At 43.5% G+C, this 22,935-nt stretch overlaps 2 protein-coding genes across 5 annotated transcripts in view; one reads left to right on the top strand and one right to left on the bottom strand.

Annotated features, from left to right (window-relative positions):
- Nucleotides 1–823: 823 nt before the first annotated feature.
- Nucleotides 824–22,935, bottom strand: part of LOC308621509 (UDP-glucuronosyltransferase 1A1-like) — a gene marked incomplete at its 5' end in the record, with an annotated part of 53,654 nt that continues 31,542 nt past the window's right edge. For 2 of the 4 annotated variants that reach the window (XM_081242132.1, XM_081242131.1), the window contains 4 exons: nucleotides 824–1,793; nucleotides 4,056–4,275; nucleotides 4,564–4,651; nucleotides 5,339–5,470. In XM_081242132.1, coding sequence (XP_081098258.1) covers nucleotides 1,496–1,793; nucleotides 4,056–4,275; nucleotides 4,564–4,651; nucleotides 5,339–5,470 — 738 coding nt within the window. In that variant the 3' untranslated portion in view covers nucleotides 824–1,495. Of the gene's footprint in view, nucleotides 1,794–4,055; nucleotides 4,276–4,563; nucleotides 4,652–5,338; nucleotides 5,471–11,402; nucleotides 12,330–22,935 lie in introns of those variants that run through there. The other 2 variants (XM_081242133.1, XM_081242130.1) reach the window with 2 other exon arrangements.
- On the top strand, nucleotides 18,366–19,197 carry LOC308621630 (dnaJ homolog subfamily B member 3-like; the record flags this gene model as incomplete). The annotated part of the gene is made up of 1 exon (XM_081242288.1): nucleotides 18,366–19,197. The coding sequence occupies one exon, from the start codon at nucleotides 18,366–18,368 to the stop codon at nucleotides 19,080–19,082; it is 717 nt and encodes a 238-aa protein (XP_081098414.1). The 3' UTR covers nucleotides 19,083–19,197.

Genomic DNA, 22,935 nt, shown 5'->3' with positions numbered 1-22,935 from the left:
TTTTTTTTTTGCAGTACGCGGGCCTCTCACTGTTGTGGCCTCTCCCATTGCGGAGCACAGGCTCCGGACGTGCAGGCCCAACGGCCATGGCTCACGGGCCCAGCCGCTCCGCAGCATGTGGGATCTTCCTGGACCAGGGCACAAACCCGTGTCCCCTGCATCGGCAGGCGGACTCTCAACCACTGTGCCACCAGGGAAGCCTGAGAGCTGCCTTCTTGATAGTCATCACTCCCCATCCTACTCCCCACTCCCCTTCAGGGTTTCCTTCACTTCCCAGATAAACTCCTTGCCTGTGGATCCTCACCTTAAAGGAACCGAAACAGACAACCATTGATTTGTTGTAAGGCACTTTCCCATGGAAATAGTCATGAATATGTACAAAGACTTAGCTACTAGGATATTCGGTGAAGTCTTTTTTCTAAAAGAAAATAAAAGTGAATACACCAGGAAGTAGTGGTTAAATAAATCCTGGTATATTCATGCAATAGAATATTCCTTGGCCACTTAAAACACATTACATATTATACAAAGACCTGGAGAGAACATTCACAATAGGATGAAGTGAAGGAAGAATGTTAGAAAACACTAGATATATTTGGTATCTTTGCAATAGTTTATAACTACATACATTTGCCAAAATATTTACTAACTGTGGTTATTTGCAGGGAACATGGTTAATGGTGAATTTATTTCCTTGTGTGTGTATGTGTACACCTCTATATTTTTCAAATTTTCTGTCAGAATCATGCATTACTTTTGTAGTAAGAACATGTAGTTTAACAATAAATAAATGCAACACCCATGAAGACACCACCTAATAATATAATTTATATGAATTTATTAATATGTTTTTAGTTATTACATCAGAGAAAATATACTTGCCAGTCTCTGTAATTTAGGCTTTTGTCAAACTCAGATCCATTTGGCTCAAGCACTGATTATCTGCTCAGGCATATCACCCATCAATTTTATACATCATTCTTTCCCCCCCAAGTCAGAAATCTATACCATTCACTCATATCATATCAAGTACAAGGAATAAACATTTCCTTACTGAAATGCACAAAGTGACATCTGGGAAGCATGAGCATAATTTAGAACCAGCCATTATTGGTGAAGGAATCTATCACAACCATCTACAGATGCCAGAAGATGAGGTTACAACTCATCAGGGGGTGGGGCGGGAGCGGTGGTGGGAAGTGGTGGCTCCCAAACAGGTCCCATTTCTGAGTAGGTAAAGTACTGCAGATTGAAGGAGGGACCTATCCAACCCTCTTTGCAAGTCATTTGAAAGATGACAAGTGTAGTCCAGATTAAAGACGCTGGAGGGAGCAGAAAAGATATTTAAATATCTCTACCTATATGTGTGACTAACGGTTAGATCATTTTTATTTTTTAAAACACGCTCTGGGGTGTTATTTTCTGGCAAAGTATTTCTTGAATAAGCATAACATGAATTTAACCTGACTCTTTTTGCAAGTTTCCAACCCAGTTCTCAGTGTGCCTTGGATTTATGAGATTTCTTCACTCGCTCTTTTTTCCTGAAGCATTTCCGGAAGGCAAAGGCACAGCCCTTAAAGATGATGAAGATGACTGTCAGTACGACCGCCAGGAGGAAGCCGATCACATCCAAAGAGTAGTACTGGTACCAGGTGAGGTCATGCGCCGCAGGGCGCAGGTGTGGCGCCCCCTTGTGCCTCATCACAAACTCCACCCAGAATACAGCCAGGTCTAGAGGCTCCATGGGGCGGTCCTTGTGAAGGTTAGAGAGGCGCATGATGTTTTCCTTATAGCTGAACACACAAAGACAGTTATGTGAATGCCTGGAACACCAACAGTAGTGAACCATCCTCTCTCTATGCTTGCTTCCAGTTAGGAACGCTACCAGATTTTCCAAACTTGGCAGAGTTTCTATTGTAACCAGAAAAGAAAACACACACTAAATATTCTTTATCGAAAGAAAGAAAGAAAGAAAGAAAGGAGGGAAGGAGGGAGGGAGGGAGGGAAGAAAGAAAGAAAGAAAGAAAGAAAGAAAGAAAGAAAGAAAACTGGAAGCCAAAATTATAATTTTAAATTATTTGAAACTTGCTTCCTACTTTTCTTCTTTTCTTTTGAGTGATATCTTTGTAGGCAGTTGATCATACTTTTTTGGTAACAAGATAAAGAAATAAAGGAAAGGTCATCTCAGAAATTATTAATGATTTCCCATTCAATGAGACTGTAAACAATCACTTCTAGCCAAAGTAAAACCACTTTTAAGTGCCATCTCCAAGACAGTGCTATACTTTCAATTCAACTGTTGAAACATCAAACCTCCAAGTGCTAAATTTTGCATGAGGCAGTGTCTTTGCAGCCTGTTAAAGAAAAATGGATTCCTGTTTATTTTGGACTGTGTTGATAGCTGAGTCAGAATATCCAAATCCAAAATGGGTTAGATACTTCAACCCTTAGTATGGATGCACTAAAAGAGGAAGGAGAAGGAGGAGGAGGAGAAGGAGGAGGAGGAGGACAAGAAGAAGGCAAGGGAAAGAAAAGAGAGAAGAAAGAGAAAAGTGAGACGCTTATTCAGGAGCAGTTATGATCATTGCTTTTCTTGAATATGTCCATCATTTTATTTGGATACATTATTATAATGTACTATTAATATTTGGCCATAAATTCTGTTAAACATCTTCCTTGTATATAACTCTTCTCTTATAAAATAGATTTTCTTGGACTTTCATTCATTCATTCAATATTTATTGAGCACCTGATATGGCCTGGTTGTATAATCTGATGTTGGAAATTTTTCCACTTCTTTTTATTTGATGTAGGTCCAGTCCCAGCTTAGAGTGTTGGGAACATGGAGATTCACAATCGGAGATGGCTCAGAAATGCATAGATGAAGTTAGTCAGTAACTTAAGCTGACTGATTAGTGTTTTTTTTTTTTAATGATAATGTACCAGAGAACTTCTACCAAGTCATTTTTAGGTTACAAGTAGTTGTCCATACCACTGAATGAAAGGTCAAAATTACATCCCTAATATGAGCCTCAAGCGTGAGTTTCCAGCATATGGAAAGAAATCGGGCTTTAATTGTGATATGTGAGCAGCACCACCCGATGCTGACATGCTGGGCTGCCAGAAGCCAATTGGAATGATGTATAAGAACCACACCAACTGCTCTGGGAAGGTTGTTGCTGACACTGTGAGCACTTTACCCTGGGGTTATGTAGACAATTCTTTTTATTCACAGGCATCACACACATGCGAGCACCATCATTTCTAGCACTTTTTCCTTGTCCAGGCTCGGTGTCCCCCTGTGTAGTGTGTCCTCCCATCTGAACACACTCCAGTCTTTTCACATCTGTCCTCCTTCAAAATGAAGCAAGTATGGGTGAAGGCTCCTGACACTGTCATAGATACATACACACATGCATGTGCACACGCACATACATAATTGATTATTGGATGAAACCACTCCTGGCAATCACTTCTTCTCCTAAGGTTTTGATCAGCCTATCACTTGTAGCAATACAATAAAGTTCATGCAGAGATAATTTGATCTGGTGGCTTTTTGCCTTTTGAATTGTTTTCATAGCCACATTTGAACAAACTTGACTTTGCTTTTATTATAAGCCTTTGTCATATCACATCACACACACACACACACACACACACACACACTAATAAACCTCATGGACAACATTTCTCACAGATTTCAGTGCTCGGAAAAGCCTTACCTTTAAGCACCTGGTTTGTTTTTATCTTACGGATGCTATGTTTCTTGTAATGGAATACTTCTCTCTTTGCAGGAACTTATAGATCAGACATCTATTATATTGACACTGTTTTTTTTAATTGGAGTTTTAAGTATACCAGGGGAAATAATATTTTAAATCACTTCTGTGATAAATTCCATAGGAATTAAAACATCTTTTTCTAAAAGGAATAATAATAACCCCAATCATCTTACTTATAAATTAGATCTTGATGTATTTGTTTTCACATCTGAATATTTATTGTGAAGCGATGGCCAAAATATAAGTAGTATTCCTTGGTAACTTCTCTCTTACCTTTTGTCACTGATGACAGTTTTCAGGGCCTTTTCTAAATCTTCTGAACTCATTTCCAGGATGTTCAAGGTTACTCCAGCTCCCCGGGTCTCCATGCGCTTCGCATTGTCCATCTGGTCACCAAACAAGGGCATCATCACCATCGGAACACCATTACATATTCCTTCATAAACACCATGGGAGCCGGAATGTGTGATAAAGGCCCGAGTCTTTGGGTGACCTGAGAAGCAAAACAGGGAGGGATGCCAGCAGTCAAGCTACTGAGTTTCACAACCTGACATCGTCTAGGTTCTGAAAGCACTCTCAGGACCCAGTGCCATCCACACGTGGCCCTTGCAGAAATGTGCAGAAGAAAATGTGAGTTGAAATGTCCTATTGGGTAAAAAGCTACGTGAGATACATTGGCCATAATATTTTCCAGCTAAACAATTCTTTAGAATAGCCCTGCCTGAGCCACTTTCTTAATTTAACCTTGGTTTGACCTACACATCAAATCCTCCCCACATACCAAGCAGATCATTTTGTGGCAGCCACTTGACAAGTTTTGTATTCTTCGCAAGATTCGGTGGTGGAGTCCCAGTGTACCGCCACAGGACCTTGCAGAAGCAAAAACACAAAAAAACAAAAAACAAAAAAAACCCAAAGTTTAGGAACATAATGTGATTTTTAAAACAAAGCAAGACATCTGCTATAGTAGCTAGAAAGTGGAGTCTCTGAATGAATATAACCTTGGCAAGGGTGGGAGGTATAGAGACTAAGAAGGCTTCTGGGGATGTGTAACATTCTGTGTCTTGTTCTAGAGGCTTGATTCCACGGGTATGTTCACTTTGTGAACTTGTGAACATTTATCAAGCTCTACATTTACGATTTTTGCACTTCTCTGCACTTCAAGGGAAAGTTTACTTAACAAAACGAGTGGCCATAGAACTATTAAAGCAGAAATATAAGAAACAAATCCAGCGTTCTAAGCAACAGCTTTTTGGAGAAATATTCTTATGCAATATGAAGAAACACTATCCTGCCCATTTTATTTTTAAAAATAAATTCTAATATACTTTTGAGTCACTTAGAGAGAAAGAGACCTCCTCGTGAAGTGGATCATGTTTTAACAGAGTAGTTGAGAGTGAAATTGCAAAAAAAGAACAACTTTGGATTAATAATTGGGAAGTGGCAGGGAAACCCAAGCCTAAAGCCCAACTCATAGAATTAATTTAGGTACTGAAAGCCTGGGGTTAGAACTCTTGTGAAGACAGATGAAAAGAAATCGTGTAGAATCTTCTTACTGTCTGAGGTATTTTGCCCAAAGCATCAGCAATTTCCGTAGCTTTCTGCTCTGGAATCTCTGAGATCATTGAGCCCAAAGAGAAGACCACAATACCATGTTCTCCAGAAGCATTTACATAGGCTTCAAATTCCTAGGACCAGAAGAGAAATTTCCAGTTAAACTTTTTTCTCATATTCTTTGGCGATAGCATACATTCAGCTATGAATCAGGTATCTTCCTCTTAAGAATGTGATTAAAGGAGTGTGTGTTTGTGTGTGTGTGTGTGTGTGTGTGTGATAGAGACACAAAGCATTAGTGTGTGTTAGAGCATCCCTCCCTCCCTAACTGCCTTCCATCCCACAGAAGGAAGGCTTCCTGCTTACAGAGTTATCACTTCGGTTCTTCTTTAAGATACAGAATCCAGGTAATGTGCCAAGTTTCCAAAAGAAAAGTGATCTGAGGTAAGACCAGATCCGCTTCCCCAGGGCTTCAGGCAGCTGGGAAAGTCTGGGAGGAAAGCAGGCCTTTAAGGGTGGGTGGGGCTGAAGCAGAGGGTTGAAGACAACAGGGAGGAGGGAAGAGAGGGAAAGGGGCATCCTGGAGAGAGGAGAGAGCCTTCCAGCAGATTCTGTGGAAGGAAACATTGGAGGAGAGGAACACTGTCCAAAGAGGACTTCGGAAAGATTTCCACGGACATTAAAGCTCTCGTATTGCCTGTCTAAGAAAATCTACAGTAAAGACCTGTATTACTTTTCAAGGTTTCTAGAATATTCTTTTATATTGAAAGAATGAATGGAGTCAAAGCCGAAAGCTACAGACAGCATTAAGGATTAGACTCACGATTAAGGAAAAAGCCTCAAAGAGCAAAAACATCCTTTCACAGCTCTTGCTTCCCTGCAGCCTATGGCAGTTTCCCATATGGCAGCCAAACACACTTGGATAATTAAATATCATATTCATGTCAACTCAGTGTTGAAATTCAACCCGTCAACCATGCATTTTTCCGCCTTTCCTGGAGAAGAGTTTCTAAAGAGTTTAAGTGAACTTGCCTGCTTGAGCAAGAAGAGTATACAGAAGTTTATTTGAATCTTTCTTTGCTGGTTCCTTAATGTACTGTAGAAAGTAAACTAGGTATGAAAAATACAAAATAGGGGACAGGAACTCTTGCCGAGTGTGTCCCAGCGATCTGAGTCCCTTCTGTGGAGTTCAGAGAAGGTCAAGGGCATGTGAGTAAACCCTGACTACCAAAGCCACTGGTGGGAAGGAGAAACAGGCAGAATCTTCACCCACCCAGCATATGACCCTCACAGAGTGCTCATGTCCTGTTCCAGAAGCTGATTCCTTATATCACTATGTCCATCACTGTCATCCAAGGAAGGCTGCAAATGTAAGGCTGCTCCATTGTCTCAGGAGGCATCCAACAAGGATCATCCGCAGGCGTTACGGCATTGGCTATTTAAGGACAAACCTCAAGATGAGGCAATGGGACTTTTTGAAGAAACTTCTGGGCCAGATGACACAAGGAATAAGGAATGAAGAACAGAGAGAGGGCTACATGCTAAGCCCTCTGCAGATTACACCAGCTTGTTGCCCTCTGCATGTGAGATAGCATCATTCAAAAATGAGGGGCTGAATTGATTCAAAGTCCTTCCCTTTGCCAACGGCGTCCTATTGCCATTAAGTCGAATTGTTTTTTAAGAAGGAATAATTTTTTTCTCTTTGGCCGCGCTGTGCGGCTTGTGGGACCTCAGTTCCCCAACCAGGGATTGAACCCAGGCCCTCGGCAGTGAAAGTACAGAGTCCTAACCACTGGACCGCCAGGGAATTCCCAAGGAGTAATTTTGTCAATCAAGTGAGTTTTGGTATATTTGAACTGTACACCGTGATTGATTTTCCAGTTAACAATGAATCTTACAACCACTAGAACACGAGCAATCTGTGGTTCCCTTGAATAAAGCAGGAAAACAGGATTTTAGAAAATGTCTGTGTGTATGCGGTGAGAATCAGAGACGGCAGGTATCCCAACTAGTAAATACAGATTCTAGTTTACCACCTGGCAAAGACCCTTCCCTAAAGTAATAGGGAATAGACTTAGAGACGGATGTCAAACAAAAGCTCTGAAAGGATGCAACAAAATGAGAAGAACAGCAGCATTAGCCATTAGCATTAGAACCTGGAGATGAGTGGTGGGTGTGTTTCAGGAAGAGAGGAAGGAAGCTCCTAGATTCAGCCCTCGACAATCATCTTAGCTCAGCCTGATCTGCTCCTAAACTTCAGAGCCAATGCCAGAGTGCTCCAGGCTTCAGGAAATACATGCACACACACCTGCATGCACACACATGCAGGGGCACACACATACACAGTGGGAATCCACTTAAAGGAAATACAGCAAGGCATAAGTAGGGCAATTTTCCCCAACTGTCAGTTATTAATGATCTAATTAACTCCCTGAGAGTCTCCAGATGGTTTTATATGTCTCCAAAGAGTGCCAAGGGCATTAGTGAGACTGTGTGATGTGGTTGGCTTTGCCCAGAACTGCGGGGTTTCCTGGGACTTGCAGTGTTAAAAACCAGAACAGTCCTGGACAAACCAGGATGCTGGCTACCCTGGATGTGAGCTAGGAGACTTCAGACGGGCTCAGCACACATGATTTTCAGAGACGGCTGCCAAGCTTGATTCCAAGCATGCCGGTAAAGCCACTGACCAGCCCTATTGCCAGCCCATCCCACTGTCTAGTCTGCCCCCACCAGCCTCAGGCCCTGTTCTAGGCCCCTGGCTCCTGGCAGCTGTCTTGGCCTTTCCCATTGGGCTCATCTGAAAGGTCAGAGAGCGGGTATCATCCTCCCCGCCGACCACGCTGAATTTCCTAAATTTCCTAGGACCTTCCCTCCTTCATGAAACCCACTCTCACTTTAACCTTGTCTAGAAAGGGCCAACGTCCCCTCCTTCCATACCCTTCCACAGCCACTCAGCCACAGTAGGATATGATTAACACAGAAGGAACGTGCAGGGCCATAAACACCCAAAGTTAGGTAATATCACTTGGCTGGAGTTTAAATGCCATGAAAGTCCGTTTACAGATCACAGAAGGGCAAGCTGCACAGCTTGTGTTATCATGGCCAGTGTCGATTCTGGTCCAGTACAGGATTCAGTAATGGTAAGGTCTACCTCCTACTTGGCAAAACTTCCCCTAAACCTTGCCCCGATTTCACAGTCTCTGGAATGGCCAAAGAGCGAAGCCACGTGTTGACTGAAATAAACCTCGACCCCCTACCTCTTATGCCATTCCAAAAAAATAAGGCTCCCCGAAACAAAAAGACTTGCCTACTCCAAGGAAGCTTTTAATATAAAAATCCTGACTTTTGCTGCAAGTTTAGTATGTTTAGTTCCAGGCTTTTATTAGATTTTTCCTTCCCAAATGCCTTTTGTTTTGCAAGAAGCCTCGTGAAACCCTTACTTGGTTGGAAACATGTTGCTTTCTCATTATACATTCAGAGCCACTTACAAACATTGCAGGCTTTCCCCGGTCAGCACTCTTTCTTTTCCTCGTCATCTTCAAGTATGTTCTCACCCATCTTCTGTTTGGCTGTTTTCCTCACAACTAATGTGGATGTATGGATGTCATCTCTGTATCTCTACATGTCTGTAAAGATGATCTCTCACCCTGAGAGGGGACTGACATCTTGGAATTCTTGAGTTTCATGCCTTTTCTCTCGACACTGTTCTATCATCTTTATTCTTTCAGACACCCCAAAGGTATGGCCAACACCAGGCTGTGCTTTCTCTATGGACTCTCATTACCAAATGAAGATTTTATCTTTATTCTTGAAAAGTTCTGGACCTTTACCAATAGCATTGGGAGTAGGATGGTCCCCACTGGAGGGAGGGAAGCGCAGAGTAACATTCTTTAATTAATAAAAAGGAAAAAAGATAACAGCAACGTGACAAACCAGCAAAAATCAAGAAAAGGGGAGATGACAAAGCAAAATAAAAATAAACTGGAAGAATTATAATCAAATCTATCAACTGTTAAGTACAAACAGGAAAAATTCAACTATTTAAGGAATCTGCCTGACTAGGTTAAGAATATCAGCTCCATGTTGTTTAAAGAGAAAGAAGAAGGTTGACGATATGGAGTAGTAAAGAGGCACTAGAGAAGTGTAGACAAAAATAATGCAGGAATGGTGATATTAATATCCAAAAAAGTGGAATTTCAAATTAAAAGCATTTAAAATAGGACAAGGAGAGCTACTATTTGGTACAACTTACAGAGACATTCTCACACCTAAGCTTATTTGCCCCAAACAAGGCAGCAACCAATACATACCCACTACAATTCACCACTTAGACAAATTTACAGGGGAAGAAATATATCAATAAATGATATAAAAATATGATATCAAGAAAGGTAGTTGATAAAGTTCTGCAGCCTCTCCCATTAAACATCCAAAATAAAGAAGGAAATCATTTAAATAAATAAAGACTGTTTGCCAAAAACCAATGGCAAACTTAACACAGAGCAATGAAATGAAAATCTCACTTGGATGTGCTGGCTAGCTTTCTTTCCTTTGACCTGAGATACGCCCATTGGTTTGATGATATTTCACCCCTTCCTTTTCCTCTGTCTGAAAGAGAATCATTAATGGTTTTCTATACTCTTAGGTTTTCTCATCTTGCCTTCAGAAAATCAACACCACCTCCTTCTTTCTTCACCAGACCACCCCATCAGACACAAATGTGTCCAACGGGCCATTTCTCAGAATCTTATTGCCATAGGACCTTTGAGGGATTACCAGATCTCTCTCCACATTACAGGGGCGGAATCAGAGCCCCACTCTGGAGACTCTGTCTTGCAGCAGTGAGGTGGAGGCATCCACCTGACACTTGATTTCTCCTGGTTTTCTTCCCACTGCCCAGAGTTTCTCCTGGCTGTGACAATTACATGATCATTTAAAATATGAATCATGTCAGGGGCACACTGGAAATAAGATTCATCACTCTCCAAGGGTGATGATAGCCCCTTAGTAGGAGCCAGACTCGGCACCTGGAAAGTGCCTGACCTACCAGCAGATCCTCAACCAATACTTGAAAAACAAATGAATGCACGCCCACTGAACTGTCATCTTCTTGAAGAATCCTTCCCAAACCCCCTTTTGAAGGAGCCCCTCCTGCTATTCTCTATCTCCTCTGTGGAGACTTGGAAGAGGATGTGAATGCTACTTTTCTGCATACTTGCAATGGTGTAGGGGAAAAAAATTTACATATAAACATTTAAGAGAGATGCATGAACTTTCTGCCCATTGTCAGAACCTGGCTATCTGGTGATTTGCTTAGTAGAGGAGATGGAACTGCAGGATTCAGCCTATCAGAATATCTAGAAATGGACCTTTAATCAGGAACATAAAGGCAATTTTCCCTGCTGGGATCTATAGATATCAAAAAATTATTTCAGCCATCTTGACTCCTGTGAGCCTGACCCAGTCACAGGCAAAGTGCATGAAGCACAATTTTGTTCTCTGCAAGGAACCCTGAACCCAGCATGCTGTGCTTATGGCATTTAAATGGTGTTGCATCTAATTGATTGTTATCTGCTGGAGCACACAGAATAAAGTGGCCAAAATACACTTTCCTGAAGTATCTGATAAACGAAATAACCCAGAAGATGATACCAAAGACAGCTATAAATTACAACTCAGGCCTAGGAGACTGGTGAGATAGAAATCAACGAGAGAGGACATTTGAGACTATCTCAGCATGCTCATTCAGCATCTGTGGCAAGCTCATCTACCCAAAGCACTTGCCAGACTACAGGCATCTAAAGTTCCCACTCGGGGCTTCCCTGGTGGTGCAGTGGTTGAGAGTCCGCCTGCCGATGCAGGGGACACGTGTTCATGCCCCGGTCCGGGAAGATCCCACATGCCGCGGAGTGGCTGGGCCCGTGAGCCATGGCCGCTGAGCCTGCGAGTCCGGAGTCTGTGCTCCGCAACGGGAGAGCCCACAACAGTGAGAGACCCGCGTACCGCAAAAAATAAATAAATAAATAAATAAATAAATAAAAATAAAGTTCCCACTCAAATACACACCTGAGATAGTGGCTTTTTGCTAGCGCAGTTAATCCCACCAATAAAAACTGTATTGGGCATGATGGGCCTTGGGTAATTATTTACAAAGTCACTTCTGAGAAGCCAGATAGATGCATAGCTCATAAGGTCCTGGATAGTCACGTCTTTCTGAAGGACTTCCGAGGCAAGTGGTGCGTACTGGGAATAAACCACACTGCACAGAAAGCTCTCTGACAAGGCAATGAGTATGTTCTTCACGCGCTGCAGGAAGGTCATGCGATCTGAGTTAAAGGACAGAGGCCTGGGCACATAGGACGGTGGGTTGGGGCACTGGGTACCCTGGAAGTCCAGGCTGCACGGCAGTCCGTTCAAGAAGAACACGGCAGGCACAGCCAGGTACTGGGCCACGATGGGGCCGCAGGGAAGGAAAGGGTCAGTCAATACAGCATCAAAGCTGCCTTCTGTCAGGGAGGACATCAACTCCTTGTTGTGCAGTAAATGGGAGCAGGCGGAAAACAGTAGAGCTGAGTCATCTTTGACTTTCTTGTATATTTTGACCACGCGCTGCAGAAAAGGATCGTTCTCGAAAACATTACGCCCAAGGTTTACAAAAGCCACTTCCAAGTCCTCCCTGCGGAATGGCACGGGATACCTCTTCAAGGTGTAAGATGCCCCTTCTTTAATGTACAGGGAGGCGTCGGGTGCGAGGACCACTATATCATGTCCCTTGTGCTGCAGCTGCTGGACGATCCTGATCAAACTCAGCCAGTGGCTGCCGTCTATGGGGACCACCAACAGCTTCCCACCCTGCGTCAGGGCAGGGCCAAGCGCACACAGCAGCAGGCCCAGGATGAGTGGACGTGGACCCTGGGACCCTGCTGTCATGGTGCCCCTGCCGTTGCTACCAAGACTGTCACCTGCCGGAGGTCTGCCCTCTCCCACTTACACAGCGCAAGAACCAAACTGCACAGCAAGTTAATGTTTGATTATTTCACATGACGATCCCTGTCAGTCAGCTAGTAGTACCTGGAAGTTTACTTTTAGAGATAAAGAGGGCAGAACTGGACTAGGTCTCTTCATAGGCAACAACAGTTTAACTGGCTGGAATTCCTTAACAATCACTTGAATCACATATTTTTATATCTTTGTTGGAGTATAATTGCTTTACAATCGTGTGTTAGTTTCTGCTTTATATCAAAGTGAATCAGCTATACATCTACATATATCCCTATATCTCCTCCCTCTTGCATCTCCCTCCCACCCTCCTTATCCCACCCCTCTAGGTGGTCGCAAAGCACAGAGCTGATCTCCCTGTGCTATGTGGCTGCTTCCCACTAGCTCTCTATTTTACATTTGGTCGTGTGTATACGTCCATGCCACTCTCTCACTTCATCCCAGCTTACCCTTCCCCCTCCCCGTGTCCACAAGTCCATTCTCTACGTCTGCGTCTTTATTCCTGTCCTGCCCCTAGGTTCTTCAGAACCATTTTTTTTTTAGATTCCATATATATGTGTTAGCATACGGTATTTGTTTTTCTCTTTCTGACTTAGTTCACTCTGTATGACAGACTCCAAGTCCGTGCACCTCGCTACAAATAACTCGATTTCATTTCTTTTTATGGCTGAGTAATATTCCATTGCCTGTTTGTGCCACATCTTCTTTATCCATTCATCTGTTGATGGACATTTAGGTTGCTTCCATGTCCTGGCTATTGTAAATAGTGCTACAGTGAACATTGTGGTACATGACTCTTTTTGAATTATGGTTTTCTCAGGGTATATGCCCAGTAGTGGGATTGCTGGTCGTATGGTAGCTCTATTTTTAGTTTTTTTTTTGTTTTTTTTTTTTTTTTTTGCGGTAGGCGGGCCTCTCACTGCTGTGGCCTCTCCCCCTGCAGAGCACAGGCTCCGGACGCGCAGGCTCAGCAGCCATGGCTCACGGGCCCAGCCGCTCTGCGGCATGTGGGATCCTCCCAGACCGGGGCACGAACCCGTGTCCCCTGCATCGGCAGGCGGACTCTCAACCACTGCGCCACCAGGGAAGCCCTATTTTTAGTTTTTTAAGTTACCTCCATGCTGTTCTCCATAGTGGCTATATCAATTTACATTCCCATCAGCAGTGCAGGAGAGTTCCCTTTTCTCCATACCCTCTCCAGCATTTATTTTTTGTAGATTTTTTGATGATGGCCATTCTCACCAGTGTGAGGTGATACCTCATTGTAGTTCTGATTTGCATTTCTCTAATGATTAGTGATGTTAAGCATCCTTTCATGTGTTTGTTGGCAATCTGTATATCTTCTTTGGAGAAATGTCTGTTTAGGTCTTCTGCCCATTTTGGGGTTGAGTGTTAGCTTCAGGTGTACAGCAAAGCAATTCAGTATATATATATATATATATATATATATATATATATATTCTTTTTCAGATTCTTTTCCATTATAGGTTATTACAAAATACTGAATATAGTTCCCTGTGCTATACAGTAGGTCCTTGTTGGTTATCTATTTTATATATAGTAGTGTGTATGTGTTAATCCAGCACTCCTAATTTATCCCTCCCCCGCTGTCCCCTTTGGTAAACATAAATTTGTTTTCTACATCTGAGTCTGTTTCTATTTTGTAAATAAGTTCATTTGTATTATTTTGTAGACTCCATATATAAGTGATATCATATGATATTTGTCTTTCTCTGTCTGACTTACCTCACTCTGTATGATGATCTCTAGTTGCATCCATGTTGCTGCAAATGGCATTCTTTCATTCTTTTTTATGGCTGAGTAATAGTCCATTGTGAGATAGATAGATAGATAGATAGATATACCCAGCCACCGCATCATTTTTTGATTCATTCATCCAGCCAACATCTATTGATTCCGGCACAGTACTGGGCTTGGAGTCTCCAGCAGAAACCAAACAGATGCGTCTCCCACCTCCCCAGAATTCATGCTCCATCTAGAGAGACAGACTGACAATCTAAACAAATAAACAGACACATCAGAGGTTGTGACCTAGCAGGCTAAGTAGGAAATGAATGCTGCTGGAGTAGAGAATGATGGGAAAGGAAGCCCAACTCAAGTCTGTGTGCACAGAAGGCCTTTCTTAGGGCAGATCTATATCCATTCAGGGAGGCAGTGAGAGAGCACTCGATAAATAAGAAACCAAAAGAGATCAGGCAGCAAAAGGTCAACTGTGCTCATCACACAGGCCCAATGTCTAGGGGAAAGAAGACACTCTGGGAAATTCTGATGATCAGTTGAAGGCGAAGGGGCAAGATGAACAAAACTACTAAGAGGAATACATATCTATTGAGCATATGCTATGTGCCAGGTATGACGCTTAGTACTTTACAACACATCTTAGGTAAACCCCAAGAACTGTGCTGTAAAAGCTGATACTCTTATTCCCATTTTACAAACAAAGACACTGAGGCTCAGAGAGATGGAGTGATTTGCCAAAGTCCTGTATTTACTAAGTGGCAGATCTGAGACCCAGGCCCTGGGTGTAGAAGCCTGGAAGCACTGCCTCTTAACCACAACTCCCCACGGCCTCAAGCAGGGCCCAGACAACAGTATTAAGACTGAGATGGAAATGGACAACAAACCAGAAGACAGAAGTAGAGCTGTAATCGCCACAGTCATTACCCAATCAAAATAAATGGAGAGAAGGCAGATGGCAGGACTTTGGGATTAAGTAGAATGTATTCCCACAGCAATACCCGGCACTAGCTGGTGCTCCAAAGATCGGGCGAAGGGTCAGGGAGCCAAGTATGGTAGTTGCTGAATAGAAGTGCCCCTCCCCAAGAAAGGGCAAATCGGAGTGCAGACAGAACTGAGCACCTCGCTCTTTCCTTTTGGGATCCGTTGTTGTCTGACACAACCCCAGGATGAAAGCACAGAGCCCGAAGTTTTCACTATGGACATCACTGGCCCATCACTGGCCCATCACTCTCCCATCCTTGTGGGTCTGTTAGGAGGTTCATGGAGAAACTGCTAACTTAAACTGATGTCCTGTTCACAGGGCCCCCCTCATCCTGGTACTTAGCGTAGTTACTTAGAGTCCCTTTTTCCTGTACCACCATCCTTCCTCCGCAGACCTCCAGTCTTGTGTGTGCTTACGTATGGGTGAACATGTGTGCACGTGCTCACACTCATGTACTCTGAAGCTCCCTGCCCTCCCTGCCCTGCCCAGACACTCAGCAATTCTCCAGGACCAAGATTCTGGGTGAACAGAAAAGAGGTAGCAATGCTTTTGCTCATTGGTGTGTGCTTATCTGCCATTCTGAAACTCATAGTCCAGTTTGAACAGTAAGGGCAGTAATTCTTCCAAAGTCTCAATGTTGTGAGAGTTCATTTGTAGATCACACAGAGCAAAGGGGCTCTAAGTACACACAGTCACCCCAGTAATGATTTTGTGGCTTTCCTGCACAATGCAGAAACTCAGAAATTTTTGAGGCCTCTGTGCCCTTGGATGGTTTGGGATCGTGGCTCTGCCCATGACCAGGAAATGTTCTTTACCATTATGAATAGCAGACAATCCACACACTGTCAAGAATTATGACCAAGAACCACAACTAAGCAATTCGATAAAGCTCCTGCCCTGAAACCTGTGAAGATCTGACACTCAAAATCCATTGTTAATTCCCCCACTCATCAAATATTTATGGGAAGTCTTGGCCCTCCCAGCACCATGCTAGGAGCTGGGGCCAGAAACCCAAGTTAGAAACGGTCTGTGCCTGTCAAGAGGGCTCTGGTGGACAAACAACCAGGCAATTACAGGGCAGAGTAAGATGTGCCCTGGTGGGGGAGCATGGGTGACCAAGAAAACTGAGCAGGCCAGTGATGTAGTCTTGCTTTAGGGGCTACTGAAGAGTGGGGCGTCTGCAAGAGCATTCCTGAAACCCATTGGAAGGTGATTTCTTTTAAAGCTGAAACCAATAGTTAAGAAACCCACCACTCCACAGACTCCTAGTTCTTTTGATGGAATCAGATTGGAGCTGCTTGCTACTAAACTAAAAGGGCTACATAAACAAGTCCTTTGCCCTCTGGATAATCTGTGGGACCCTGCAGGGGGAAACAAAGCCATCTTCCTTAAATCTCTGTAGCATTTTGCTTTATTCTGCCTTGTACCCCTTAGCATTCTGCCTATCTGTCTCTGCTACTAGACTCTCTCTGTGTCTCTGCCTCTGTCTATGTATCTATCTATTCACATATATATATATACACATATATGTCCACAGGTTCAGCTTTGGAACCACTCTCTCACGCAGGTGGCCGTCCATGGTTTTGCAGACAGTAAGACTCAGTAAATGTCTCTGTATGGATGTGACACCCCTTCTCCCTTTGCTCTAGGCCCCATGTCCAAGCAAGAAAGTGCCGAATCCGAATCATTCTACCACTGTTTCTCAGACCCACCTGCCATGGTCCTGCTTCAGGGCCTCAACCCCCAAGCCCCCTAATCCCTACCTGTCCCTTTTGGTTCCCTGCATCAGCTGTCCCCACGCCACCACCACCCCTGAAACCTTGGTCAACAGATCCCTAGGGCCCGGCATAGAATTCAGACTCCTCAGCCTTGCCCTCAGAACCCCCTGGGACGGACTCCAGCTCACTCCTCCTCTCCAGCCCTTCTGCTTGACCCCTCCCTCTGCCCCTTTCCCTCCTGCCATTCTGGATCACTTAACCCCCCCAAAACACACCTTGTATTTTTCCATATTGCTTTGTGTACACCAGACTGCTTCCTACTACTGTTTATTGCGTGCTTAGCAAATGCCAAGTTCAGGTCTTCAGTCTCTCCAGGTGATATGGAGTCAGCAGTTTGTCATGATGAAATGGTGCACCCTTTTGGATCCACTACCCTTCGTGATGAAATGTTGAGAGTTCATTGGTTAATCATTTCCTCTTAGAACTAAGTGACCTTTATTGGTGGTGCCTCACCATTTATGAAAGCAAAGAATATAGAGTCAGGGAGAGAGTAAGGAGGAGGTGGAAAGAAGTCAGATGTCAAAAAGAAAATCATGGTTATGACACAGCAGTTTGAGCAGAAGTAATCGTTGAACCCCAAGTTTACCCACAGCACTATAAACATAGCCAAACAAGCTTTAGTCACTTTGATATACTAGACGAGGTGTTCACAAACTATGGGCCAGAGCCCCCTGGGGATCCCCAAGATTTCATCAGAGAATTTCGCAAAGTTAAAACTATTTCCATGATAATGATATTTGACTTTCATGTACAGTAGAATTTCCCAGTGGCTACATGACACGTGATATAGCAATACATTGAATGTAGAAGCAGATATAAAAATCTAGCTCTCTGTTAAGCTCTCTGTTAAGATGAAAAAAATGTGAAATGAAACCACTCTTCATAAAATTTCTTTGGCTTGAAAACTAGTTATTTTTCCATAAAAATATGATTTATGTTAGCATGTAATGGGTTTATCGTTATTAAATTGACTAATTAACTTTGACTGTTTTAATTTTTAATGGAGTAAGTACTGACAGATATAACCCACATAAAATCAAGAGGGTCCTGAAGCCAAAAAGTTGGAGAAATGCTGTCCTAGACGAATGATACCACTGTCCTTCAGCCCAGGGTCGGACTAAACTCACTCCTGTTGCTCTATCCCTACCTCAGGCCGAGGGGAACCCTGACGTAAACCCTATTTTAAGGAAAGCATCTCCTAAGGCATTCAGAGCCACTGCCCCTATTTGGAGACCACAGGTCAGCTGAGGGCCGGGTGGGCGGAGCAAATAGGTGGGCGGGGCCTCCACGCCTGCGTGAAACACGTCACAGAGCGCCTCGTGGGGAGAGCATTCCGGGATGTGGCCTCAGCCAGTGAGACGTGGGCCTCGTCATAAGGGGTGGGCCTCGTCACAAGGGGCACCCCCTCCGGGCAGCCTGGCCTGGTGGGCACTCTGGCCCGTGCCCCAGGGCTGACGGCCGCACCGCTCACCCTGTCCCTGGCCTGCAGGCTGTGCCCGGCCGTCCAGCATGGTGGACTACTACGAGGTGCTGGGCGTGCCCCGCCAGGCCTCGATCGAGGCCATCAGGAAGGCGTACCGCAAGCTGGCGCTCAAGTGGCACCCGGACAAAAACCCTGAGAACAAGGAGGAGGTGGAGAGGAGATTCAGACAAGTGGCCCAGGCCTACGAGGTGTTGTCAGACGCCGAGAAGAGGGACGTCTACGACCGATACGAGGAGGCGGGAGTGGAGGGCGGCTGGGGCGGCAGGCCCTTCGGGGACCCCTTCGAGGGCGTCTTCACCTTCCGCGACCCGGCCGACATCTTCAGGGAGTTCTTCGGCGGCCGGGACCCGTTTTTGCCTCACTTCTTCAGAGACCCGCTTGAGAACATTTTGGGCGGTCGGAGGAACTCCCGGGGAAGCAGACGCAGAGGGTCCGCACCGATTTTCTCCACCTTCAGTGAATTTCCAGCATTTGGAGGCGGTTTTTCTTCCTTTGATACAGGATTTACCTCCTTTGGTTCCCTGGGGAATGGGGATCTTTCTTCCTTCTCCATGTCTTGTAGTGGTGGGACGGGCAACTTCAAATCCACGTCGACTTCCTCCGAAATCATTCATGGCAAGAAGATCACCACCAAGAGAATCATTGAGAATGGCCAAGAAAGGATAGAGGTGGAAGAAGATGGAGAGTTAAAGTCCGTGATAATAAATGGCAAAGAGCAGTTGCTACGCCTTGACACCAAGTGATTCCGGTCCACGTTTAATTCAGAGCACATTTTGAGGAAGAGCAGGACGTTCTTTTTTTTTTTTTTTTTTTTTTTTTTAAGATTGCAAGCGAACTCTACTTTCAAAACAACTGTACTCAAGAATTTAGAAACAGTTCAAGGCGATGCCTATTTGTTGTTGTTGGGACCACAGAATGGGACCTCTGTTTTTCTTTAAAACTGTGGTAAATATCTGTATGCACTTTGCTATTTATTAAACATCCCAAGGCTGACAGTGATTATTTCATGGTACTAAGACAGAACGTTCACCACCGCACTTTGAACCTTGCCTTTCAATTTTGTTTGAAGTGTGAGCCAAGTAGCTCGCTCTGAAGTTAACATTGTGAAGATAAATACATTTACTTCAGTTTTTTAGCACAAAGTAGTAAGAGATTTGAATATATGAATAATACTCCTGGCTTACAGATGGTTTTTAGTTCTACATAATGCTGGTGACATAGTAAGAGTTGACTGTTTAAAAATAGCGGTAAACCTAGACTTTTTAAAAACAGGGAAACCTGGCATAGGCGATGTATTAGTTTCCTATGGCTGCTGTAACAAATTACCACAAACTTAGTGGCTTGAAACAGTGTCTGTTTATTCTCTTAGAGATCTGGAGGTCGGAAGTCTGAAATTGGTTTCATTGGATTGAAGTCAGTGTTAGCAGGGAGCGTGTTCCCTCCAAAGGCTTAGGCAAAATATTTAAATTCCTCATGGTTACCATTAGTTAATAGGATCCTTAGGACACTATTAAGATAACTTGACTTAAACAGTAATTAAAAAAAAAAAACAGTGGTGATGACTCAAAAACTATTCAATTGTTAGCTGTACCCAAACTGGTTCTACAACTATGAATGCTGGAAATGTAAAAAAGCATTTCCATAAGGCTACACAAAACTATCCCATTGCCATGTGTATGATGTATTTCATTTCAAGTTAGATTGACAAAAGCCAGAAATACTGGAAGGATTGGAATAGTGGAAAGTTTGGAATATTGATTGAGTGATGAAACACACACACATCTGAGAGGATAGCTTTCTGTTGGCACAATTTATGTCCCCAAAGGGGGCATGGTTACCTTAGGATAGTCCACTGCAAAATATTCCATCCTCCTTGGTCATCTCTCAAGGAAAGGTTTGCGTAAGGCATGAGAGCAAAAAGACAACTGAACTGGACAGACTAAAACTGCAGCATGTTCTTAGTTCTTTACCGAAAAGTCATGTGACCTGAGCATATTGTTAACAAACTTAGAATATATGAGATGGAGTTTGGATACCCTTTGGTCCTTTAAAGTCCAATCCGCATGGAATGACATGCAAAAAATACACAGCAGGGACACAGGATTCAGCCACCACTCTCCTACAGGGACACGCGGAGTCTGTTAAAACCAAATAAACAGTCACTAGGGCTTCCCTGGTGGCGCAGTGGTTGAGAGTCCGCCTGCCGATGCAGGGGACGCGGGTTCGTGCCCCGGTCTGGGAGGATCCCACGTGCCGCGGAGCGGCTGGGCCTGTGAGCCATGGCCGCTGAGCCTGCGCGTCCGGAGCCTGTGCTCCACAGCGGGAGAGGCCACAGCAGGGAGAGGCCTGCGTACCGCCAAAAACAAAAAACAAAAAACAGTCACTGAAGTACCTCAGCAGTGCTGCTTATATACTCTGTACAAGCAGGATCAGAATAAAACAGACTACTTGGGCTTTTCAAAAATGAGTTCATTTGCTTGCCAGGCAAGGGAACACACTGTTGAAGACATTCATGGTTGTTGAGGGAGCTGGAAGTGATGGGGAGCAGGGAGAGAAGGGATGTTAGGAGTTTTGAAGTGATAGGAAGGAAGGTGCACAGTTTCATGGTGCTTATGCTAATTAAGGGTAGAAAATTACCATTCTGGATAGAGCAAAATAAGTGCATTTGTATACAAATGGTTAAAATAAGTCCCCATTGTTCAGTGGTCAGGTAAGTCTTCAGTTGAATCCAGTAAGAGTCAGGCACACCAAGATGACACAGAGGTCTTAGATCTTCAACCACTCTGGGTAGTTAGAATAGTTGAGGGCAAAGACAGCATTCAGTTTTGATATATCCTGGATTAGTACTGCTAAGTGGAAAGTTTCCCTTTTGCAGAAATAGAAAACATTTAAGGAATTTTCAGGGAATTCCCTGGTGGTCTAGTGGTTAGGCACTTTCACTGCCATGGCCCCGGTTCAATCCCTGGTCAGGGAATTAAGATCCCTGCAAGCTGTGAGGCGTGGCCAAAAAATTTTTTTCAAAACTGAAAATCTTTTTTAAATGTCTTGACTCAAAAAATCACACTGCTGTAGGCCTGTATATAAGTATTCCTCTTTTATGGAAAGGTTTGAATGGGTTTCAGAGTGGAAGAAAAGCATTTCCTCTGGTGCGAAAGTGACGTCTCAAGTCCCCTGCGTTGGATTCCCTCCATGGAATCACCAGCACCACCCCACAGAACACACCAGGAGGGAAAAGTGTGTTCCTGTGAGCTCCAAGAGACCTGGGGACCTGTAGTCGGCAGAATCCAGATAGACACTTCCCCGCTGGAGTGCCACACGTAACCAGTTCTAGTTTAGCTTATCTCACACAACAGAAAGTATTTGAAAGAAAGAATACTCTCTTCAAATAACCGTTAAGGATCAGTCTTCTTTCCCCTGTGATTCCATTCTTCTGTCTCCAAACAGGGAGGAAGTTCCTCTTCATCTTGGGCAATCATTCACCCAAATGCTTACTTGTCAGGAATTTCTAATTCCACTTTCTCAGTAAACACAGATTCATTTCCTCTTCTCCTACTCTCCTTTGAACCCTTTCTGTATAATTTCAGTGACCACCAATGAGCATACACAGCAATCTAATGTGACTACACTCTGGGAAAGAGTCAACGACCTCATTAATGAAATAGTCTATTCTCCATCTTTAACCCATGCAGCTGAATTTTGGACTTATTAGTAACTTACAGAACTCTTCCCTCCTATTAATATGCAACTTGTAGAATACCCAATCAGAAATAAGCTTTGTTAAGGTGGAGCTCTCTAAGGAAAGCTCCTTATTTGTTTTTTTGTTTTTGTTTTTGTTTTCCACTTAGTGGATGAGAATACTTAATGTAAAATCAGGGAGAATGCTTCATTTGAGGTATCTATATTTGGCAAAATAAAGAGGAACTCTTTACCTTGGAACTTTATGAAAACAAAACCATTTGTTGAAAATGAGTATATTCATATTATGGGAGGGGCAGTAACTAACTTGAAGGAAGCAAAAGAGTGAATTTCTTTAATGCATATTGAAAGCAGTAAAGATCATAATTGATAATGCAAAAAGTAAAATCAGTGTGGAAGTATGCTCTTCCAGAGATCATCTCCCAGAATGCGTCAGAAAAATAGAGTAGTTAGGATTGAAGAGCAACATGAGAGCAACAGAGCCTGGAAAGTAGAAATCTGTGGGTGACAGATGTTCCCCAAGAAGAGATCAGAACAAAATTTCAATAACTTAGAGGAAAACTTTCAAGTTTTCAATAAGATCTGGGTTTAACTTTAGGCTGATGGTGTGTGGTAGGCAGAAAAATGGCCCTGCAAAGAAGTTCACATTCTAATCTCTGGAAGCAGTGAATATGTTGCCTTACATGGCAAAGAGACTTTGTAGATATGATTAAGTTAAGGGTCTTGCCATAGGGAGATTACCATGGATTATCTGGGTAGTTTCAACCTAACCCCACGGGCCCTTATAAGTGAGAGGGAGGCAAGAATGTCAGAGATCTGGAGATGCTGTACTGCATTTACATGGAAGTGGAAAAGTACCAGAGAATTCCCAAATTAACAACAAATAAAATTGTTTATAAA

This window comes from Mesoplodon bidens (assembly GCF_964165515.1).
Source record: "Mesoplodon bidens genome assembly, chromosome: 8".
Lineage (NCBI taxonomy): Eukaryota > Metazoa > Chordata > Mammalia > Artiodactyla > Ziphiidae > Mesoplodon > Mesoplodon bidens.
The sequence above is the reverse complement of the archived record's forward strand: the minus strand, read 5'-3'. Positions and strand labels throughout refer to the sequence as shown.